The sequence below is a fragment of the Rhinoraja longicauda genome, chromosome 3 (assembly GCF_053455715.1).
Source record: "Rhinoraja longicauda isolate Sanriku21f chromosome 3, sRhiLon1.1, whole genome shotgun sequence".
In the NCBI taxonomy this organism is placed as follows: Eukaryota; Metazoa; Chordata; class Chondrichthyes; order Rajiformes; family Arhynchobatidae; genus Rhinoraja; species Rhinoraja longicauda.
This window is the reverse complement of record NC_135955.1, coordinates 36,279,685-36,304,499: the sequence shown is the minus strand read 5'-3', so window position 1 is coordinate 36,304,499 and position 24,815 is coordinate 36,279,685. Positions and strand designations below refer to the sequence as shown.

The following is a 24,815-nucleotide window of genomic DNA, read 5'->3' as shown; positions in this document are numbered from 1 at the left end:
AGAAGGGAGATGCCGGAAATGGTCCAAGTAAATTTGAGTGCAGGATGGAAATTGGTAGTGAAGTTAATGAAGTCCGTGAGTTCTGCATGGGTGCAGGAGGTAGCACTGATGCAGTCGTCAGTGCAGCAGAGATAGAGTTCGGGGATAAGGCTGGTGTACGCCTGGAACAGGGATTGTTCGACATACCCTAGAAAGAGGCAGGCATAGCTAGGGCCCATACGAGTGCCCATGGCTATGCCTTGGATTTGGAGGTAGTGGGAGGAGTAGAAGGAGAAGCTGCTGAGAGTAAGGACCAGCTCCACTTGACGGAGGAGTGTGTTGGTAGAGGGAAATTGGCTGGTTCTGCAGACTCGGAAGAAACAAAGGTTTTTAAGGTCTTCCTGGTAGGGGTGGTGGGGGAGGGGGGATGGAGGTGTGGAGTTACTGAACATTCAAACTTTATATCATAACTTCTCTGCCCTTGTATCCAATACCCTACCTAAAGAAAACAAGTACCCAGTGTGTATTCTCCACCATCTTATCTACCTGAGCTGATGCCTTCCAAGACATTGGACTTGAACATACAGTGCCCTCCATAATGTATGGAGGGCACTGTATACAAAGACCCATCATTTATTTATTTGCCTCTGTTCTCCACAATTTGAGATTTGTAATAGAAAAAAATCACATGTGGTTAAAGTACACAGTCAGATTTTAATAAAGGCCATTTTTATACATTTTGGTTTCACCATGTAGAAATTACAGCAGTGTTTATACATAGTTCCCCCATTTTAGGGCACCATAACGTTTGGGACACAGCAATGTCATGTAAATGAAAGTAGTCATGTTTATTATTTTGTTGCATACCCTTTGCATGCAATGACTGCTTGAAGTCTGCGATTCATGGACATCACCAGTTGCTGGGTGTCTTCTCTGGTGATGCTCTGCCAGGCCTGTATTGCAGCCATCTTTAGCTTATGCTTGTTTTGGGGGCTAGTCCCCTCCAGTTTTCTCTTCGGCATATAAAAGGCATGCTCAATTGGGTTCAGATCGGGCATTGACTTGACCCAATTTTTAGCTTTGAAAAATTCCTTTGTTGCTTTAGTAGTATGTTTGGGATCATGGTCTTGATCCACCGGCCAATGAACCACCGGCCAATGAGTTTTGAGGCATTTGTCTGAACTTGAGCAGATAGGATAAGTGAGCCTGTACCATCAGCAGCCATACACGCTCAGGCCATAACACCCCCCACTACCGTTTTTCACAGATGAGGTGGTATGCTTTGGATCTTGGGCAGATCCTTCTCTTCTCCATACTTTGCTCTTGCCATCACTCTCATACAAGTTAAACTTCATCTCATCTGTCCACATGACCTTTTTTCCAGAACTCTGGTTGCTCTTTTAAGTACTTTTTGGCACTGTAACCTAGGCATCCTATTTTTGCGGCTAACCAGTGGTTTGCATCTTGCAGTGTAGGTTCTGTATTTCTGTTCATGAAGGCTTCTGCGGACAGTGGTCATTGACAGATGCACACCTGACTCCTGAAGTGTTTCTGATCTGTCGGACAGGTGTTTGGGGATTTTTCTTTATTATAGAGAGAATTCTTCTGTTATCAGCTGTGGAGGTCTTCCTTGGCCTGTCAGTTCCTTTGCGATTAGTAAGCTGACCAGTGCTCTCTTTCTTAAAGATGTTAAGAACTTAATCAACTCAAGCAACAGTTGATTTTGGTAAGCCTAAGGTTTGGCTGATGTCTCTAACAGTTTTATTCTTGTTTCTCAGTCGCTTCTTTGACTTTCATTGGCACAACTTTGGTCCTCATTTTGAGCAATAAAAGTTTCCAAAGGTGATGGAAAGACTGGAGGAAAGACTAGATGCTGAGAGCTCCTGCATTAAGGAGGCAATGAAACACACCTGAGCAATTACAAATGCCTGTGAAGCCATGTGTCCCAAACATTATGGTGCCCTGAAATGGGGAAAGCTATGTATAAACACAGGTGTAATTTCTGCATGGTCAAACTAAAATGTATAAAAATGGCCTTTAATAAAATCTGACAATGTGCACTTTAACCACATGTGATTTTTTTCTATTACAAATCTCAAATTGTGGAGTAGAGGCAAATAAATAAATGATGGGTCTTTGTCCCAAACATTATGGAGGGCACTGTAAGTAACCATCTATTCCTCAGTACTTCCTAGGATCCCACCATATAGCCATATAACACGGAAACAGGCTCTCCGGCCCAACTCATCTATGCCGACCAAGTTGCTTAAATGTCATGATGTTAACACCACAAGGATAATATTCCTCTTTAAGACATTTTATAGGAAAATTGGGAGAAATATGGCTGCAAGTAGAACAAGGAGAGGTTTAATGAAGTTAGCAAGCTTGCATTCTGGATAGGGGAACATGACAGAGATAGAGCACGGGGGATTCAGGCCCTCAGTGTTCAATGTTCAGTTAGCAACACTTTTCCCTTTGGGTCAGAGAATTCTGAGTTTGTGTTGCACTACAAGAACTTCAGCACAAAAAGTGAAGCTGACCCTTGAATTCAACACTACGGGAGTTCTGCATTCTTGAATGGAACATCATTCACATAAGAGGTTAAAATGGGGCTCAATGTATTCCTTAGAAAGTGATCACATGGCTCTATTTCCAAAAAGAGCATGAAAATTATCACCAGAGGATGGCAAAGATTGAGTGCTGTGATCAGCTCCACCAAAAACAACAAAAAAGATGTTTCACTTGCAAGATGATGACATTTAGCTTCACCTCATCACTTCTCTTGACTAGCCCATTAAATCTAAATGGACAGTTTATGTGAGACATTTGATACTGGACAAATACTGGATAAACAGAATTTTTCACCATCTCACCATTGGGAAAAACAAAACTATCCTCTTTGGTTCTCATCATAAAATTCCCAAACCACAAACACCATTTCCCTGCCAACAACCTCTGAAAGTGAGAAAGATTGTTTGTATACTTTGTGTTATTTCTTGCCAAGAGTTCAGTTCCAGAGCACTTCAATGCCATTGCCAAGGTTGTCTAATTCCATCTCCTCAACTGCTGCCAAAACCCTTTCATGCATTTGTTGCCTCAAAACCTGGTTTACTCTTAAAGCAATTTAAAACGTTTATAGCCTTCATCCTACGATTCATATCTTTCATTCATCACTCTTGTAATTGTTGACCTATGCTTACACAATAAAATTCTTGACCTTGTTATAAACCATTCTTTGATGTAATCTTCTATATCTCTTGTCTTTTGCAGTCCTGTAACCCAATAAAATGTGCGCTCTCCTCCAATAGATTTAAAATTCAACACATTCAACTGCTCTTTCTTCAACAGCTGTGCTGTCAGTTGCCAAGATCTGGAATTTATTTTAATAAGTGATGTAATTTTCATACCAAACCTCCATTTCGCTTTTCCTTTCAGATATACCTTAAAGTCAATAACCTGTCTTGATTTGCATGATTTGCCATCAAATTTTGTTGGAGAGCTAAGATACTCCAAAGCAGGTTTTATTGTATTTTATTCATGCAAGGTCTTTCTTAAGATATAGACAATAGAAGAAAGAGATATAAACATGTTTGTACATATTAATTTCAACCTGTAGATAACAAAATCAATGTTGAGAATCTCAGTTTAAGCTTCAGAACAGAAATGGAAGCAGTAATGGGCTATTTGACCATCAAGCTCCTGCATCTTTCAACACTATCATGATCGATCCTCTACCTCAAACATTACTTTCTTTCCCCATGCATACATTCTGAATTCATTCAATATCCAGAAATTTAACAGTTGTTTTGAATGCAATCAATTATCCATGTCACCATTGTCCACTGGGGTAGAGGACCGCCTCCTTTTCACTGAAGAAATTTATTTTTGTTTTTGTTCTAAACAGTCTTCACCTTATTTTAAAGAATCATGATGAGCGATGGATCCTGGTGCATTAGCTGAGATACATAAGGAAGTTGACCTTTGGCAAAGGACAGTCACTCTAAACCACCCGAAGTTTATGAAAGGATTAAGCAGGTTCCTAATGTCCTTTTTAGCAATGTACACCAGTTAAACTAATTGAACAAGGTAACAATGAAGCTGAAGGAGGTAAATTCATTGGGTATGGGAAAGCTACAGGCATAGAGCTCACCAGATCAAGAATTGGTAGTGTACTTGCAACTTTCACTCAGTGGCTGAGCTAAAGTATACCCATTCGTCAGCAGGTTCTTAAGTAGCAATTCAGACAATGCAGATAGATAGTTGGGATAGACAGCCAAAGGTGGAATTGCAAAAGACAGCAATCCGGTCAAGCTTGCAGCTCAAACCCTTTTCTATTGCTACATTACTATAATACAAAAATTCATTATGTTATTGAGTGAAATGATTAGTCCAGTTACAGGAAGATATTGATCAGTTGGCAAAATGAATAGAGCTGTGGTAGATGGAACTTAATTCTGATAAGTGTCAGGTGACATACTTTGGGAGTACAAATAAGGATTGGGCATGCACAACAAATGAAAGAATGTTCGGGAGCATTAACCTGTTCAATGCCACCCCCCCCCCCCCCGAGTACATTTGGGTCATGGTCAATAGTAAAAAAAACATGGCAGTGAATAGGTTAAGGAACAAATGGACTTTAATGTACAAAAGCAAGGATTACTCGCAATACAGGTAAATCCAGCAGGGATGGGATATAGTGAAGAAGGCGTATGGGATTCTCGCCAATAGCCAGAGCACAGAATAAGAATGGGGTCGTTATGAAGCTGATTTATAAAACATTGATTAGGTCAAAACTGGAGTACTGGTACCAATTACAGAAAGTAGCTGATTGCACTGGAGAAGAAGCAGAGAAGAATGCAAAGAGCAAAATTACTTCCCCAAACTATCTATTCTTATGTCCCCAATGCAGACTCTGTCAAAACTATAAACACACTCAGCTATATCACTGAATTGCAAACAATTAAAATGAACCTACAAAACATTCTATATAATAAATAAACCAGCTGCAATTCCAAAAATGGAGACACAAACTACAGCAGAATCCAATTTAAAAAACATCACAGCCAAATAAAATCCTGCTGTAAAAGCTGTCCAGTTTCTGAACAAATTAAAATGATTCTTTGTTCATGGTTTGCAAAGTTAAAAAATCAGTGTTAAATTTAGCCCGTGTATTAAAAGTTGCACATTCTGGGATGACTTTCTCCATGAAATAAAACAACAAAATTATCAATTGTTTAAATGATTATTCTGGCTGTAATTTTTGAAGGAAACATATTCAGATGATATTATCATCAGCAGAATTTTTTTTAATATTAATTACAGGTGGGACCCTAAACCCTAAAGTGAATAAAACTAAAATAACAGTCATACAGCACAGAAACAGGCCCTTTGGCCCCACTCATCCATGCCCAACACGATGCCAATCAAGATGCTATTTATACTAATCTAATGTTCCTGTATTTGGCCCATATCTCTCCTTTGCTTGCCTAGGAGGTGCTTGTCTAAATGCTTCTTCACGGTGTACCAGTTTTTGATAGCTTGTTCCATATACCCACCATCTTTTGAGTGGAAATCCTGCCCCTCAGATCCTCTTTAAATTTTCACCACTCACCTTAAACTATTCCTCTGGTTTTATTGTCTCCTACCCTTGGAACAAGAATCAGAGTTCCTCATAATTTTTGTAAACCTCTCTATAAGATCATCCCTCAGCTTCCTACATTGCAGTGAGAACAATCCTAGTTATCAAATCTCTCCCTGTAACTACAACCATCCATCCCAAGTAACCTTCTAGTGAGTCTCTTCTACACTCTTTTTAGCACCACCCATATCCATTCTAATAATGGGATGATCAGATTTGCACACAACATTCCAAGTGAGGCTTAACCTATATCTTGTACAATTACAACATGATGTGCCAACTCTCATACTCAAAAGCCTTGTCAAAAGCAGAAAGAAAGTGAGTAACAGGTGAGGTATTGGAAGATTGGAGGGTTGCTAATGTCGTTCCCATGTTCAGGAGGGCTGGTAAGAATACAGAGTGACATAGATCAGCTCTAAAGTTGGTTGGAGTGATGGCAGATGGAATTTAATCGAGGCAAGTGCATTTTGGCTGGACAAAGATAGTAAAGAGCAAGAATCTTAGAAGCATGTACAGAGGAGTCGAGGTGCAAGTACATAGCCATGAAAATAGTGACATGGATGGATAGGGTACTGAAGTTGTTTCACTTTCTTTCCATCTTTGGCAAGGCTATTGAGTGAAAAAATATCCGTAAAGGCCTTAGCAGAATCCCTTGCTCCCCTTACCACCATGGAATAACTTAATTCCAGCATTACTAAGCCTGTGTAAACCTTATCGATGTCACTATGAGGAAAAAGGGTATCAATAAAGAAAGTACACATTTAAGGATTAAAACTACAAACTTAACTTTGAATATTAACTTTGTATATTCAAAATAATTTCTCCCATTTTGCAAATTAAATCATGACCTCAAAAAGTTTGTTATTCAATGTCAGTGAAATTCACTCTCTCCGATTTCAATTTTGAACATGTACAAATATAGATGCCCTCATTTTATCTTTCAATCTTCACTGACAACATGACTATACCATAGCACTCATCAGTATTGTGGTCCAGAAAGTACCTTCATCACATGACAATGCATGGCTTTCAATAACTGTGTCAGCTTCCTAATAACTCAAAATGTTAACCTTCATGTAAAACTCTGTTTATGTATTGTGTAATTAAGATGCCTCCCTCATTCTGTCTCTCCTGATTATAGTCAGTAAATTAAATCGGGCTACAAGTAGCATCTGGATCTTATGTCTGTAGGGTATTTAAGGTAGAGATAGAGCAGGCAGGTTTACAGTTCTTGAGCCTTCCATGTTTAGTGGAGAGCATGTGCACAAATTTAAAATTAGGATAGATGATAACGGTACATTTATTCCTTTCTTTGAGCATTTAGTCATGATGTGTAGACACAAAAAAGGACCAAATGGAGACACTGGAAGTTCATCCATGGGATTATGGATTTGGAATATTAGTGTCACATGTACAGAGATATAGCGAAGAGCATTTGTTTACATGTTATTCAGTCAAATCATACCATACATGACAATTAAGTCATATATAGGTACAAAAGGTAGTGCAAAAATAGCAAAATACCAGTGTTCAGAATAGTATCACAGTACATTATAACGTTTCAGTTACAGAGAGAGTGCAGATAAAATGAAGTGCATAGTCAACAATGAGGTGGGTTGGAAGACTGGGACCACACCCCAATTTATGGAGTGACCGTTCAGTATTGCGATAACAGCAAGGAAGAGGTTGTTGCTGAATCTGGTGGTATGTGCTTTCAAGCTTTTGTAGCTGCTGCCCAATGGGAGAGGGAAGAAGAGAGAATGACTAGGATGGAAATAGTCATTATGTTAGCTGCTTCCCCAGAGGCAGCATTGTGTAAATGGAGTTGATAGTGCAGAGGCTGGTCTGTGTGATGGACTGGGCTACATTCACAATTTCTGCAGTTTCTTGTGTTCCTATTGCCAAACTAAGATGGGATGTATTCTGATAGGATGCTTCCCACAGGGCATCTCTGGATATTGATAAGTTGTTGGGGACATGACAAATTCCTTGAGCCTTCTGAGAAAGTAGAGGAGTTTATGCACTTTTTTGCCACAGCTTCAATGTACAATGGTATTATGCTAAGTAATGCTGTCGTTTGAGATTGAAGGACAAGCAAATTCAAACGAATTAGTAGAGATTTTGCAGAAATTGTATTTAAACACATATTTGGATAACTATTCCTTCTTTCCCTAGTTCATGCTTCGTAGACTGATGACAATAACTGTGAGGATGGATACTGTTTCATGGATACTTCTCTTAAGTGGGTGATTTATTATTAGTAAGCCTAGACAGCAAGTTATTTCATCCATACAAATGCTCTTCAATGGGCATTTCTGAATAAAAACCGGATGCGAGAAGCGAAGCTCATTTATCTATTCCTTTTCCAAATTACCGAGATCAAATCAAATTATTTTGCCAGAATTTTTCCCGTGACCGAATACTTTTTATGTTATGTGGAACTAATTATTTCTCCAATTCAGTTGAGAAAGTCAGCACAGACTCAGAATGTATTGTATTTGATCCAAGACAAAACGGTAGCCAAAAGGTTGGGAAAAAATAGGCATTAGGCTGGAAACAGTAACAATGCTTTCAAAGTCTTAAGATGACATCCAATTTGAGAATGGATCCAAACAATGGGAAGTAGCAATGCAAATGGATTGGCAAGTGATGGGTGCAAAATGTATCATGGGAATATAAATTAAATGATCAAAGTATAGGCAGCCGGGACAGACGATATCAGAATGTGAATGAAATGAATATGTCATTGAAAATTTGTGCAGGGTGTGGCGGTCCAGAAATTGTAAATGAAAGACTGAATAAACCTCCAGAACACAGGGAAATGCTTATACAGTATGCTCTCGCAAAAACGGACCTCTTATATAGCGGATTTGGGTCATCGGCTCTGTTGCACCGTGCCCCCTCCCCCTCCCGCCAGCTACCCAATGATATGGCGCCATGTGACATACTTCCGGTTGCGACCTGAATCCCCAGCGTCCACACCCTCCTACGGAAAGCCCAAGCCAGATGGGCAGGCCATGTCGTCAGAATGCCCGAGAGTCGACTGCCAAACAGCTTCTGCATGAAAAACTGTATCAGGGCAAGCGCTCAGTAGGAGGACAGAAGAAACGGTTTAAGAACTGCCTCAAAGTGTCCCTCAAAGACTTGGACATCAACCTCAGCACTTGGGAGTCTCTTACTCTGGACTGTCCAACCTGGCGTAGCAAGCTCTCCACAGGAGTCCGTGCAGCAGAGAACAGACGCACTGCAGAGTCCCAGAGGAAATGCACCACGCGCAAGGCCCGGGCTACCTCCACTTCCACTGCAGCACCCATCCACTTGTGTCCTACGTGTGGGTGTGCCTTCCAGGCCCGGATTGGCCTCACCAGTCACTTCCGGACCCACAGTCACCAATCCTCCAACTGAAAGTGAAATCATGGTCATCTTCGAACCCGAAGGACGAACAACAACAACAACTTCCGGTTGCGGGAACAAAGAGAGCAAACATCATGAAATGTAGAGCCGTTCCTGGAGCACTGAGTGTGGGGCTGGTGGCTTTGTGACTCCTGGGCCTGTGCATTTCCACTTGTTTAAACCCCTGTCCCAATGCCACTTTACCCCACTCACTCAGTTATAGCAGACAATTGGCAATAACAGACACCATTGCTCTCCGCCTCCTCCCCCCACCGTGGTTTTTTTTAGAGATACAGCGCGGAAACAGGCCCTTCGGCCCACCGAGTCCGCACCGCCCAGCGATCCCCGCACATTAACACTATCCTACACACACTAGGGACAATTTTTACATTTACCCAGTCAATTAACCTACATACCTGTACGTCTTTGGAGTGTGGGAGGAAACCGAAGATCTCGGAGAAAACCCACGCAGGTCACGGGGAGAACATACAAACTCCGTGCAGACGGCGCCCGTAGTCAGGATCGAACCCGAGTCTCCGGCGCTGCATTCACTGTAAGGCAGCAACTCTACCGCTGCGCCACCGTGCTGCCCCTTTATTGCAAGTCCTTTATTGTGGTCCTTTATTGCAAGTGTTTACTGCATTTAATAATTCCTATTGCAATGCGATTGCAAGGATGTCACACAATTAGGGAGCATGCAGGGACAAAGAAACTAAATTGGAGTCTCACTTTTACTCTGAAAAAACATTGTGGTGATATTATTCAGAAGCAAATGACACAAAGATTGCTGGGGTTGCAGACTGTGAGGAAGGTTGTCAAAGTATACAGTGGGACACAGATTAGCTACAGAAATGGGCAGAGATAAATGGCAGATGGAGTTTAATCCGAACAAGTGGATGGTATTGCAGCTTGGGATGTCGAATATATGGGGAAAATATACAATTAATGTCATGACCCTTAACAGCATTGATGCACAGTGGGATCCATAACTCCATGAAAGTGGCAACACAAGAAGTAGTGTCAAAGAAGACATATGGAATGCTTGCCTTAATTGGTTGGGACATTGAATACAAGAGTCAGGAAATGAAGCAGCTTTATAGGACTTTGGTTCGGATTCATTTGGAGTACCGCATGCAGTTCTGGTCACCCTGTTATAGGAAGGATAAGGATAAGGCTATGGAAAAGGTGCAAAGGAGGTTTACCAGAATGATGCCTGAATTATAGGATATTAGCTACATGGAGAGGTTGGACAGACTTGGATTGTTTTCTCTAGAACACCGAAAGCTGACGGGAGACAATAGAATTATATAAAATTATGAGAGACATAGAACGGTTACACAATGTGAACCTTTTTTTCCCAGGATGGAAAAATCAAATACTAGAGGGCGCAGTTTTAAGGCGAGAGGGGCAAAGTTTGAAGGTGATATGTTGGGCAAGCTTTTTTTTAAGCTGGGGGCGGTGGTTCATTCATATACGCAGTGGCATTGAAGAGGCTTTTGGATAGGCATACGGATATGCAGGGAATGGAGGGATACTGATAACATGGTGTGCACAGGAGCCAGCGCTGCCGTCGTGTTTTTTGTTGTTTTTGCCTGAATTGTAGTTTTAATATGGTGTAGGGTTTGTATGTTATGTTTGGGGGGGGGTGGTGGGAGGGAACGGGAACTGTAAAATTCTCTCTCCCGAACGGAGACGCGACCTTTGTTTCTGTGTCGTGTCTCCGTTCCCGCTGCGGCCTACCATCGGCCATGTACCTGGGACCACCTGGGGCTCTGGTTCGCAGAGCCCGCGGCCCGGACTCACCACCTGTGGCCCTGGCCGCCTTCGGATGCTGCGGGAGCGGCTGCGACTCGTCTCCGGAGGCTCCGGCGCGGGCCGCGTGGATGTCGGAAGCCCCAAGGCCCCTGGGTGGGGGCCGACATCGGGACCTCCGGCAGCGACAGACGCAGCGTGTTCGCCCGCCCCAAATCGCGGGGCTTGGGTCGGCCCGCCGCGGACCTTTCACCGTCCGGCGCGGCCTGAAATAGGCCGCGGGATTTTCACCGCCCAGCGGGGGCTTCAATGTCGGGAACCCCGACCGCCCCGACGTGGCAACTCCAACAGCCTGACTGCGGGACAAGACGGCAGGGGAAGAGAAAAGACATTGTGGCCTTCCATCACAGTGAGGAGGGACTGGAGGAGACTCACTGTGATGGATGTATCTTTTTGTTTGGTGTTAGTTTGTGTTATTGCATTTTTATTGATTATTCTTATTGGTCTTATTGTTCAACTGCGGGTAATGTTTCATTTCACTACACATTTATGTGTATGTGACAAATAAACGACTATTGACTATTAACTATATGTGAGCTGATTATCATGTGATCTTGCCACCATATTTGGCACTGACACTGAAGGGTCTGTTCCTGTGTTGTACTGTTCTATGTTCTAAGATTTATTTGACGCAGCCATAAATTTCAAACCAATGTACACAGCCTCGGTCTTGGAAAATAGAAGGTGCCTATAGTTTATATCAAAATGCTAATATACAGAGAACAATGGATGTGCAAAACAGTTCTATTGGCAGGTTCAGTAATGATGCTGCAAGAGAAATAAATCAGTTTTAAATTTTAGGACCAATATCTTACAAAAGTCTATCATTTCCCCCTTCATTACAACATAGACTATTTAGCACATTGATTCTACACTTGCTCATTGTTGAGTAACCCATCCAATTCCACTCCCTCCACTGTTCCCCCCACGAGTTCTCTGCCTTCAAATAATCATCCAAATTCCATGAAAATGTGCATGCAGCACACTTTCAGACCATAATTGCTCACTTTCACTCTTCACACCCCTGCAACAGTCTGTTCGAACTCCTTCCATCGGGCAGACGATACAAGGCCTTCTACGCCCGCACCTCCAGACTCAGGAACAGCTTCATCCCCAGGGCCATAGCTGCTATGAACCGGTCCTGCTGAGCCGGATGACTACAACGCATAGATCAACTTGCACTTTACCCTGTCTAAAACTGTTACAATTGTTTTGTTTCGTTGGGTTGCTGTTGTCTAAATTACTTAAATTATTGCATCGTATGGGAGGCGCATTCCCAATCTCGTTGTACCCCTGGGTACAATGACAATAAAGATATATTGTATTGTATTGTATTGTATTGTATTGTACATTTAAAAAAAGGTTTCTTCATAACATCCCTGGACCTTTTTTGCTAATCACTTAATGTTTGATGCTTCCTACAATGTATTAGTCAGTGCTTTTTCACACTTGCACATTTATAAAGAAGCATCTGGTAGATGGAAGATTAAGACTATTTGACAAATGAAATCATACCAATAATAGATGATAAAAAAACAGCATATGGTGCAGAAACATTAAGTCTAAAAATCACAAACTACCTATGTGATGGTAATAAGAAACATCTACACCGATCAGCCAAAACATTATGACCTGATGAGCCAAAACATTATGACCTGATGAGCCAAAATATTATGACCACCTGCCCAATATGCTGTTGGTCCTCCGTGTGCAGCCCCCTAATGCAGCAGGGTGCGATGCACTGTGTATTGTGACACATTCCTCCCGTGACCACCATTAAAATTTTCTGTGACTTGTGGGGCAGTAGACCTTCTGTCGGTTCGGACCAGACGGGATAGCTTTCTTTGCCCTCGCGCATCGATGAGTCTTGGGCGCCCAACACCCTGTCACCAGTTTGTGGTTCGTCCCTCCTTGGACCACTGTCGGTAGGTACTCACCACTGCTGACCAGGAGCACCCCACAAGCCTTGCTGTTTCAGAGATGCTCCGACCCAGTTGTCTGGCCATAACAATTTGGCCCTTGTCAAAGTCACTCAGGTCTTTACTCCTGCCCATTTCTCCTGCATCTAATATATCAACTTCAAGAACTGACTGTTCACTTGCTGCCTAATATATCCCACCCCTTGACAACTTGTAACAAGATAATCAATGTTATTCACTTCGCCTGTCACTGGTCATAATGTTTTGGCTGATCGGTGTATGTTTAAACAAGTTACGCTAAACACGCAAGGAAAGGCTGAAACCAAACAAGCCGACTTGTTTAGTTAGAAAACAAGTTGAGAAGAGCTAACAGAATTAAATAGTATTTTCTTGAACCTTTGGTGAACATCTTGAAAGTTCCTCGGAAAGAGATGAAGAATTTAAAAAATCCTAAATCGTTATGGTCCGACCATAACACTAAAGTATGACAGGTCTTAGATATGGAAAACGTTCTTGTGTTTATCTTTGTGAAAGAGCACCTGTGCTTAGCATATTTGACCGCTATCACCCCAAAGAGACCATGCGCATAGCCTATTTATTCGACTACCCATTGTATCCATGAAATTTGCATGACATGCTAGGTTCATTTAAAAACACGAAGATATACCACTAGACTTAAGTCATGCCTACCTACCTAAAACCATGGGGCAGGTGCGGTTAAGGGTGGAGATGACAAAGTGGGGCGGAGGGCAAGTAGAAACGAAAATATGCCGGTGATGTGTACGGGTAAGAGTAACCGTCGCAATCAACTGAATTACTTCAATCCCTGGAAGGAGGATTTTTTTTAAATAGAAAATATTTTCGGCGGGTGCCCGTCGTGACTTTTTAAAAATACTTTTACATCCAAATTGTTGCTTTGATTGGCCGTTTCATAATTGCCTTCGCTGCAATTTCACGTGTTCCCTGTGCGAAACCAACAACATAAGTGGAAGAGCTCACCTTGACAGCAGCGTCAACTTCTGCTCCAGCATCATCTCCAACTTCTGAGCCTGCCTGGAGAGCCAGTGATCCACGCCGTGAAACTTGTAGCAGTTCTCCAGCATCAGCCGAAAGTCGGCCACGAAGTCCGTGATGCCGACGTACTGGTTGTTGTCGAACTTCTCTTCCATCTTGCGGAACCAGACGGGTTGGTGCGGAGAGTGCTGCTGTTGTTGCTGTTGCTGCTGCTGTTGTTGCTGCTGTTGCTGGCAGCCGCCCTCCGGCTCGCCGGGCTGGAGGAACGGCGCCGTCAGTGTCTTGTGCTTGTCCAGCAGGAACTCGCTGAGGATCCTGCGGCCCTGTTGCACTTCGTAGCTCGGATCCTCGGACTCTGCCTCGCTGTCGCTCTCGCTATCGGCGGGGGACTCGGCCGCCTTGCACCTGCTGTCGGCTGCAGGTGAGGCTTGTTCCTCCCCCGGCGGGGATCGCCGCCTGTTGCCGGCGTTGGCTTTGCACAGTCTGTGACTGGCCGAGCGAGTCCTGGGCCCGGTCGCCTCGGCCCTCTCCTGTTGCTGCTGCTCCGGAGTCTCGGCCGTCAACTCGGCGGCGGCACCGCCCGCTGCTGCTGCCGCTGCTGCCGCTATCGTCCCGCCGACCGCTTGTTGTTGTTGCTGCTGCTGCGGGTCGCCGTCGCCCGGGGCATCGCCGCCGTTGTGCGGGGCCTGGCAGGCCGGAGCCGAGCCGCCCGCTGCCCCTGCACCGCTCCGCTCTTCCCCCGCAGGCCCCGGCCTCTTACTTCGCCTTACAGCCGCCGCGGCACTCGGCTCGTTCTCCTCGGCCGAGCTGTCGTTCTTCCCTGGCCGGAGCGTTGCCGCTGAGTCGTTGCCGCCGCTGTTACTGTCGTCGCCGCCGCCGCCTCCTTCACCCGCCGCCGCCGCCGCCGCCGCCTCTGCCTCTTCCATCCTGCGCCAGGCCGCAGGCTCCGCGGTGTGGCCCTGAAGCCGGGACGGGGAGGAGGAGGAAGGGGTGGGCGGGGGAAGGTACAAGGACTTGTCTGAAGGGACCTGTCCTGGTCTCCGGTGGGAGCCGGGCCTCTCGCTTCACACTCCTGCCTCACTCACTCACTCACTCACTCGGCCAGGGAGCTGCCTGCGACGCGGGGCCGCTAACTCGGCTGGAGCTGGGGCTCGGCCTACGGCCCTGGGCTCCGTTATGGGGCTGCTGCCTCTGCTCCCTCCCACCCACCCCCCCTTTTCTTCCCCAGCGCTGGCTGCGGCCTCGTTCTTTCCCTCCCTCCTGCCCGCCCTCTCCCCGCTCCGACTGGGCGGCGCCGCCTGATTGACGGCGGGCGACAGGCGCCGCGAAAGCGCCATTGGCGGCGCTCGCGAGAGGCCGGGCCCGGGACGAGGCGGTGCTGGAGCAGAGCAGCAGAGGCTGCCCCATCCATGCATGCACCCATCCCAGCCTTGCAAAATATATCCATAAAGCTGGATGTTGTCGCGGTGGACTTGAAATATTAGTCGCGTTCACGAAGGTTGGTCGCCGAATTCAAGAATCTTGCTATTGCCATTAAGCTGGGTTGAAGATTTGCTACTTTGTTTTAGCTGTCAGACCGACTGTCTGCGGAATGATTGCATTCGGAGTATTTTACATCTTGTAAATGCAGTTAATGACATGTAATTTTACATTCAGTTAATGCATTCGCCACTTTTTTTGTTGTTGTTGTATTTATCCTAAGTGTTAAAGTTGTTGCGAATGTCTGACCCGCAATGATTGTTAGATACAAAATGCTGGAGTAACTCAGCGGGTCAGGCAGTATTTCTGAGGGAAATGGATAGGAGAATTTCTCCGGAGATGCTGCCTGACCCGCTCGCTGAGTTACTCCAGCATTTTCTGTCCATCCTTGGTATAAACCGACATCTGTATTACATTCCGTATTGATTGTTACCTGTGGGAGTCGCGTGCTGTCAGAGAGGCGTGTCATTGAAGAACTTGGATACTGGCAACGTGCGTCAAATTGCCATTGCAATCGAGGTTACTATTGAGTTCAGAAAGCTGCGGGTGCTGGAAATCTGAAATAAGGGTGGACGGACGGCCTTTCCGATTTAACCAGAAATGCTATCTCCAGCATTTTCTATTTCTACTGCGTTTGTCTCGTTGGAAGTTCTCGATGTGCTTGATTTAGACAAACGCCTTAAATCTTGATCTGTTGAGATGAGTACTTGTATGCAACATAGTTTTAACTCTGCGTTTTACTTTCTATGGATTGCGATTTTAGCCCAATAGTGGCGTGTAAGAAGCTGCCTATTGTCACAGAAATACTATTAAAGAGCAGTGAATTATTCCATAATACCTCCAATCGATACTGGAGACAATTCAGCCAATCCTGACTTTATCGATTCTTTGAAAGAAGTGTTTACTATTATCTTACACTCGTAGCTTTCTCTTTAAAACTCGTTTTGGAGATTGTATTTGTCCTCTTTCATTTGGAAACTTCTTGCCTATTCAAATGTTTAACAATTATTACTGCGTAAACCACTCTTTTGTCCCACGAGAGAATTGTCAGCTCACGCCTTTCCATGTCACCAGGGAACATTTTGTATCAATGCACATCTTGATCATCAGGCGTCTAGTGATGCCTGCAACGGTAAACTGCTCGAAACGCAATTCTTAACTCCGCTTTGTACAATGACGTTTGAAATGTTAAGAAAAGGAAATGCTGGCAAATAAAAGTTTTGACTTTTGAAGTTTCACAGTAATCTCAAACTTGTAGTCTGAAAATCCACTTAAAATAAATAATTTAAGAGACGCCAATATCTTTATATTCTCATTTGCTATCCATGACGGCCACACGTCCAAATTAACGAGTGTTTACAGCAAAATCGGTACTAAAACCTATTATTTGTTTAGCTTCCAATTAAAACTTGGTTTCTGTTTTCTCTTCTGTATTTTTGTTTTTGTTGACCGGACTAATTAACCCAGTGGCTGGTGAGGGACAATCGTGCATAACAAAGAGTGGGCATCAATAAAATGCTCTTCAGAGCCTAATCAAATTATTCGCCACCGATGAACCATTTGTGAGGTGCTGTTATTTGTAATGCCCCATGAAGTGCATGAACACAAGATTAATAGGTCTGCTTTAGTGGTGTTGGTTTAGGGCCAGATTGTCCAAAAACACAAGAGGGAGAGAGAGAGGGAAGTTGGAAAACTACCTCCTCCTCACCCCAGGAGTGTCATGGTTTCCATTCAATCAAGTGTTCATCCATGGTTTCTAAGTGAGAGTCCATCCCTGTAATACCACACTGAAATATCGGCTGCAATATTATTTATTGATTTGTGTCATCACACAACTGTTTGCCAATAACGAGCACATTTTAGTGCCACGTCGTTGGCCTCTGCAAGATCTCTGATGACACTGTGGTGGTGGGCCGGATCTCCAACAACGATGAGAAGGCCTACCGGGAGGAGGTGGCTGATCTGGCACTCTGGTGTCAGGACAATAGCCTCCTCTTGAATGTCACTAAAACGAAGGAGCTGATTGTGGACTTTAGAAGGGCTAAACATCCAAGGACGTACACGCCACTGGAGATAAATGGGTTTACTGTCGATAGGGTGAGTAGTTTTAAATACTTGGGAGTCCGCATCACAGAGGATCTGACATGGGCAACGCACATTGCCGCACTGGTGGGTAAGACAAAGCAGCGCCTTTACCACCTCAGACAGCTGAGGAAATTCAGAGTGTCTCTGAGGATCCTTCATTGCTTCTACTCTGGGGCTGTAGAGAGCATCCTGTCCGGCAACATTACAGTCTGGTTTGGGAACAGCTCTGCCCAGGACAGGATTGCCCTGCAGAGAGTAGTGCGTTCGGCAGAACGCACCATGGGAACTACACCCGTCCCCCTGCAGGACCTATACATCAGGAGGTGCAGATCCAGAGCAAGCAAGATTATGAGGGACCCCTGCCACCCCAGCAACGGACTGTTCCAGATGCTACGGTCAGGCAAACGCCTCTGCTGTCACGCTGTGAAAACGGAGAGGATGAGACGGAGTTTCTTCCCACAGGCCATGAGGACTGTCAACTTTTATAACTCCAGAGACTACATTTTTGTCTACACTTATGGTAACTTATTAACTTTATTTATATGCTGTAACTGTAATTCTTTTTTATGCACAATCCGCAGGCATTGCCACTTTCATTTCACTGCACATCGTGTATGTGTATGTGACAAATAAACTTGACTTGACTTTACAGCATTTCACGGCTCAGGAAATGTTCCATAGCCTGGAGGCCCCGTCCGCACTCGCAGTCTGCTGCATCTTCAGTATATCCCCACTTTAGCATGTTCGATTGCTGTAATATAATGCTTAAATATATAGAGTGGTACTTGAAAAGATTTTCTTTTCCTCTGGTTTGCAATTAAGAGTGCTATTGTTTGTTCAGGATTCACAGTGAGTGAGTTTTCCTGGCAAATACTTGGATATAAAAGTAGTGTCTGTTCCTCACTGTAAATCCAGCAATGACAAGGCAGGGAATTTTATCTTGGTGGTTAGGAAGATGCTAAAAGTGATGGAAAACAAAGTTATTCAGAATTTTGAACAAAAAATGAATTAATAAAAAGAAAGCAGCACAAATGTATTAGAGAATTGTGGTGGGGAAAGGTGAGAATTTCTTTGAACACATCAGAGTCCTACAATCTGGAATGCATTGCCATGGAGTCATACAGCATAGACATGCTGGGCCAAATGGTCAGTTTCTATGTTGAACATCTGTTACTAATCCCATTTGCCAGCACTTGGTCTATAATCTACTGTGTCTTAGTGATTCAAGTGACAGTCCAGTTGCTGATTAAACAATGAGAATTTCTGCCTCCACCTTCTTGGGCAGTATGTTCAAGATTCTAAAAGTCATTTTCTGCTTGCGTCTAAACCTCATGCAATTCACTTGAAGCGTGCTCTCAAATCTTTGACACTGCTATCAACTTTTTATATTCCCCTCATAAATTATCTCCTTGACATATTTGTGTGTCTCATCTGCATCCTCTTCAGTGTGGCCACTGAAGTTTAGGAACAAGGAGGTCCGACTGCAGTTGTACAGGGCCCTGGTCAGACCGCACCTGGAGTATTGTGTGCAATTTTGGTCTCTTAATTTGAGGAAGGACATTATTGCTAATGAGGGAGTGCAGTGTAGGTTCACCAGGTTAATTCCTAGGATGGCGGGACTGACATATGATGAAAGAATGGGTCAACTGGGCTTGTATTCACTGGAATTTAGAAGGATGAGAGGATATCTTATAGAAACATAAAATTCTGAAATCTGGACCGGCCAGATGCAGGAAAAATGTTCCCAATGTTGGGGAAGTCCAGAACCAGGGGTCACAGTTTAAGAATAAGGGGTGGGCATTTAGGACTGAGATGCCGAAAAACTTTTTCACCCAAGGAGTTGTGAATCTGTGGAATTCTCTGCCACTGAAGGCAGTGGAGGCCAATTCATAGAAACATAGAAAATAGGTGCAGGAGGAGGCCATTCGGCCCTTCGAGCCAGCACCGCCATTCATTGTGATCATGGCTGATCGTCCACAATCAATAACCCATTGCCTGTCTTCTCCCCCTATCCCTTGATTCCACTAGCCCCTAGAGCTCTATCTAACTCTCTCTTAAATCTCTCTTAAATCCATCCAGTGATTTGACCTCCAATTCACTAGATGTTTTCAAGTGGGAGTTAGATTCAGCTCTTGGGGCTAAAGGAATCCAGGGATATGGGGGGGAAAAGGCAGGAACAGGGTACTGATTTTAGATGATCAGCCATGATCATATTGAATGGGGGTGCTGGCTCAAAGGGCTGAATGGCCTACTCCTGCACCTATTTTTCTATGATTCCATGTCATGTTCTTCCTGAAATTAAGTGACCAAATTTGCACACCACACTGCAGCTGTGGTCTAACCAAAATTTTGTAAAGATGTACCAAGTTATCCATAGTTTATATTCTCTAGATCGCAGCTTAAAAAAACAAGATGTTTTCCGCATCACACTGTCTATCTGTGCTGCCATCTTCAGGAACCTTTGGACGTACACAATTTTTTGTTTCTCAATGTTCCTGAGGGCTCGCTCTGTCAGTCCTGTCATACAGTGTGATGGTTGATTTTGTACTTCCAGTCGACTTTGCTATCCAATTTCTATAGTTTTTGATCCTTCTAGTGTCAAATTCTATCAATTACAGCCTCTAATATACTCTGACTATGCATCCATATCCTTTTGAGTAGAAGACTTAAGATTTATAACCCATGTATGTAAATAAATAGTTCCTTGAAAGCTGCATAAATACCAGTTGTTTAAATACTCTTTCTAAATATCTTAAATTTAATCTCGAGTCTACAATCCCGTATACTTTACCCATCACCTATGCTGGCTCTAGGAAACAACAATACTGAGGAGTGTTTTGTAATTTGCTTTGTTGCTTTATATTCCAGTTTTGGTGTTTACTATTCCTCTGAGAATCCAGATCCGAGTGATCTCAAGAGAAAGATATAACCAAATAAATCCCTTGGAGGCAAGATAATAAACTAGCCTTTTAATTCCTTTGGCTCAGGAATGGCCTTGGAACTTCGTGGATATGGAAAATATATAAATTAGGAAGGAACTGGAGATGCTGGTTTACACTGAAGATAGACACAAAATGCTGGAATAACAGCGGGACAGGCAGCATGTATGTTACTATCAGAGCTGATATATATTTCCCTAGCCCATTACATAAGTGGCCGAAAGACAAATCGAGATAAGCCTTCTGCAAACCTGGTGGTGATACTGCTTTGGAGGGCTTGCAAAATGGAGTAAATCTAATGAATTTAGAAGACTAAAATGTTAAAATTGAAAACCATGAGCATGGTCATGTTGGGGGACATGCAGGTTTAATTTCCTAGTATGACACAAGGTTAACAATCCTGAAGAAGTGTGCATTTGGGGGTTGCAGCAAGACAAAGGAATGCACGGTAACAGGAACATTTGGGTTTATTATTGTCACGTGTATTGAGATACAGTGAAAATCTTATGCTTGCTAGCCAATCAAATAGACAATAGACAATAGGTGCAGGAGGAGGCCATTCGGCCCTTCGAGCCAGCACCGCCATTCAATGTGATCATGGCTGATCATTCTCAATCAGTACCCCGTTCCTACCTTCTCCCCATACCCCCTGACTCCGCTATCCTTAAGAGCTCTATCTAGCTCTCTCTTGAATGCATTCAGAGAATTGGCCTCCACTGCCTTCTGAGGCAGAGAATTCCACAGATTCACAACTCTCTGACTGAAAAAGTTTTCCCTCATCTCGGTTCTAAATGGCCTACCCCTTATTCTTAAACTGTGGCCCCTTGTTCTGGACTCCCCCAACATTGGGAACATGTTTCCTGCCTCTAACGTGTCCAACCCCTTAATAATCTTACACGTTTCGATAAGATCTCCTCTCATCCTTCTAAATTCCAGTGTATACAAGCCTAGTCGCTCCAGTCTTTCAACATATGACAGTCCCGCCATTCCGGGAATTAACCTAGTAAACCTACGCTGCACGCCTTCAATAGCAAGAATATCCTTCCTCAAATTTGGAGACCAAAACTGCGCACAGTACTCCAGGTGCGGTCTCACTAGGGCCTTGTACAACTGCAGAAGGACCTCTTTGCTCCTATACTCAACTCCTCTTGTTATGAAGGCCAACATTCCATTGGCTTTCTTCACTGCCTGCTGTACCTGCATGCTTCCTTTCAGTGACTGATGCACTAGAACACCCAGATCTCGTTGTACGTCCCCTTTTCCTAACTTGACACCATTCAGATAATACTCTGCCTTCCTATTCTTACCACCAAAGTGGATAACCGCACACTTATCCACATTAAACTGCATCTGCCATGCATCCGCCCATTCACACAACCTGTCCAAGTCACCCTGCAACCTCATAGCATCTTCCTCACAGTTCACACTACCACCCAGCTTTGTATCATCTGCAAATTATCTAATGGTACTTTTAATCCCTTCATCCAAGTCATTAATGTATATTGTAAATAGCTGCGGTCCCAGCACCGAGCTTTGCGGTACCCCACTAGTTACTGCCTGCCATTCTGAAAGGGACCCATTTATCCCCACTCTTTGCTTTCTGTCTGTCAACCAATTTTCTATCCATGTCAGTACCCTACCTCCAATACCATGTGCTCTAATTTTGCCCACTAATCTCCTATGTGGAACCTTGTCAAAGGCTTTCTGAAAGTCAAGGTACACCACATCCACCGGCTCTCCTCTGTCAATTTTCCTAGTTACATCCTCAAAGAATTCCAGAAGATTAGTCAAGCATGATTTCCCCTTCGTAAATCCATGTTGACTCGGAACAATCCTGTTAATACTATCCAAATGCTCCGCAATTTCGTCTTTTATAATTGACTCCAGCATCTTCCCCACCACTGATGTCAGACTAACTGGTCTATAATTTCCCGTTTTCTCTCTCCCTCCTTTCTTAAAAAGTGGGACGACATTAGCTACCTTCCAATCCACAGGAACTGATCCTGAATCTATAGAACATTGGAAAATGATCACCAATGCATCCACAATTTCCAGTGCCACCTCCTTAAGTACTCTGGGATGCAGACCATCAGGCCCTGGGGATTTATTAGCCTTCAGTCCCATCAGTCTACCCAACACCATTTCCTGCCTAATGTGGATTTCCTTCAGTTCCTCCGTCACCCTAGGATCTCTGGCCACTAGAACATCTGGGAGATTGCTTGTATCTTCCTTAGTGAAGACAGATCCAAAGTACCGATTCAAATCGTCTGCCATTTCCTTCTTCCCCATAATAAATTCCCCCGCTTCTGTCTTCAAGGGACCCACATTTGCCTTGACTATTTTTTTCCTCTTTACATACCTAAAAAAGCTTTTACTATCCTCCTTTATATTATTGGCTAGTTTACCCTCGTACCTCATCTTTTCTCCCCGTATTGCCTTAGTCATCTTCTGTTGCTCTTTAAAAGAGTCCCAATCCTCTGGCTTCCCACTTTTCTTTGCTTTGTTGTACTTCTTCTCTTTTATTTTTATGCTGTCCTTGACTTCCCTTGTCAGCCACGGGTGCCTCTTACTCCCCTTGGAATCTTTCCTCCTCTTTGGGATAAATTGATCCTGCAACTTCTGCATTATTCCCAGGAATACCTGCCATTGCTGTTCCACCGTCTTCCCTGCTAGGGCCTCCTTCCAGTCAATTCTGGCCAGCTCCTGCCTCATGCCTCTGTAATCCCATTTGCTATACTGTAATACTGACACTTCTGATTTTCCCTTCTCCCTCTCAATTTGTAGAGTAAAACTTATCATAGTGTGATCACTACATCCTAATGGCTTTTTTACCTCAAGTCCCCATATCAGATCAGGTTCATTACACAGGTTCAATCAGTTAATACTATACATGATTACAATCAAGCCAAACACAAATCCAACAGGTAAAGCAAAGAGAAAAATACTTGAGTGCAGAATAGAGTTTCTCAGCATTGTAGCATAATAGTTCCATAGAAAAAGTCTGTAATGAGATAAATTGAAGAATTGGGACTGTACCCTCATTTATGGAAGAAACTGTTCTGGAGTCTGATGGTATGCGCTTTCAAACTTTTGTATCTTCTGCCTCTTGGCAAGGGGGGAGAATAAAGAATGACCAGGGTGGGAAAGGTCCTTGATTATGTTGGCTTCTTTCCCGATGTGAAGTATAGACGGAGTCATTGCTGGGGAATCTGGTCTCTGTGGTGGAGTCAGTTATGGAGTGATACTGCATGAAAATGGGTCTTTTGGCCCAAGCAATCCACAATGACTATCAACCATTAGTTTTTAGATATTGAGGTGTGCAGGGACAGGGAGACCTTTGGTGTGGGTCCTTGGATCACAAGGCAGCTGAACAAGGCATTTAAAAGGGTTTACAGAATGCTTCCCTTCATTCACCAAGAAGTAGAATATAAAAATAGGGTGGTTATGCTGGACATATGTACAATACTAGTTCGACCATACCTTCAGTCTTTGTGCTGTTCAGGTCAATGAATTACAGGAAAGATATGATTGCACTAGAATGGGTATAAAGGTCTGTAAGAATGTTGCAAGAACTAAAGTTTTAACTAGGAGGAAAGATTGGAGCGAGGTTTATTTGGATAGTAAAGGCTGTGGAGTGACGTAATTGAAGTCTCTAAAATTACAAGGGGCTTCTACAGGAAGGACATGTTTCTGTTATTAATGGCGTCCAAACCCAGGGGGCATGGTCTTTAATTGCTAACAGGATTAAGGGGGAGATATAGAAGATGTTGTGGCGGTCTCTGGGGGATTATCAAGGCCGTGCTCGCAGCCTCCTCTGGGATTGACTACTCTGCTCGGGTGGCGGCTCAGCTCCTAGATGAGGAAATGTCCACCTACCGGACCGCCATCTCGGGCCTCTGTCTGAAGGGCCAGGAGGGGCGACGCTGTTGTGTGACATTTCCACGGGTCAGCCGCGCTCCATTGTCCCTGTCAGCTGGCGGCGGAGGGTGTTTGACGTCATTCACGGGTTGGCTCACCCTTCCATCAGGGCGATGACGGCTATGGTAGCCGCTCGGTTTATGTAGCACGGGTTGCTTAAGGAGGTTGGTCACTGGGCCCGCACCTGTATTCCGTGTCAGACCTCCAAGGTCCAGTGTCATGTCCGGGCCTCTCTGCAGGAGTTCGGCATCCCCTGTCAGCGTTTTGATCAGATCCATGTGGATATTGTGGGCCCCCTCCTGCCATCCCGGGGCATTACCCACCTCACTGTGGTGGACCGTTTCACGCGGTGGCCGGAGGCCATTCCCCTTGTTGACACATCTACAGCCACATGTGCACGCGCCCTGGCGGCCCATTGGATTGCCCGTTTCGGCGTGCCTCTAGACATGTCTTCAGACCAGGAGGCCCAGTTCACGTCCGAGCTGTGGTTGGCCATGGCTCGCCTGTTGGGGGTACAGCTTCACCGTACCACCCACAGGCCAATGGTCTCGTTGAGCGCTTCCATCGCCAGCTCAAGGCCGCCCCGAAGGCCCGCCTCACGGATCCATTCACTAGTCTTTGCCATTGTCATTTGACTGA

At 44.3% G+C, this 24,815-nt stretch overlaps 1 protein-coding gene across 1 annotated transcript in view; it reads right to left on the bottom strand.

Annotated features, from left to right (window-relative positions):
- brd10 (bromodomain containing 10) overlaps nt 1–14,929 on the bottom strand; it is a 58,001-nt gene extending 43,072 nt beyond the window's left edge. Inside the window, exon 1 of the mRNA XM_078395933.1 lies at nt 13,741–14,929. Coding sequence (XP_078252059.1) covers nt 13,741–14,681 — 941 coding nt within the window. The 5' untranslated portion in view covers nt 14,682–14,929. The remainder of the gene's footprint in view (nt 1–13,740) is intronic.
- Nucleotides 14,930–24,815: the final 9,886 nt, after the last annotated feature.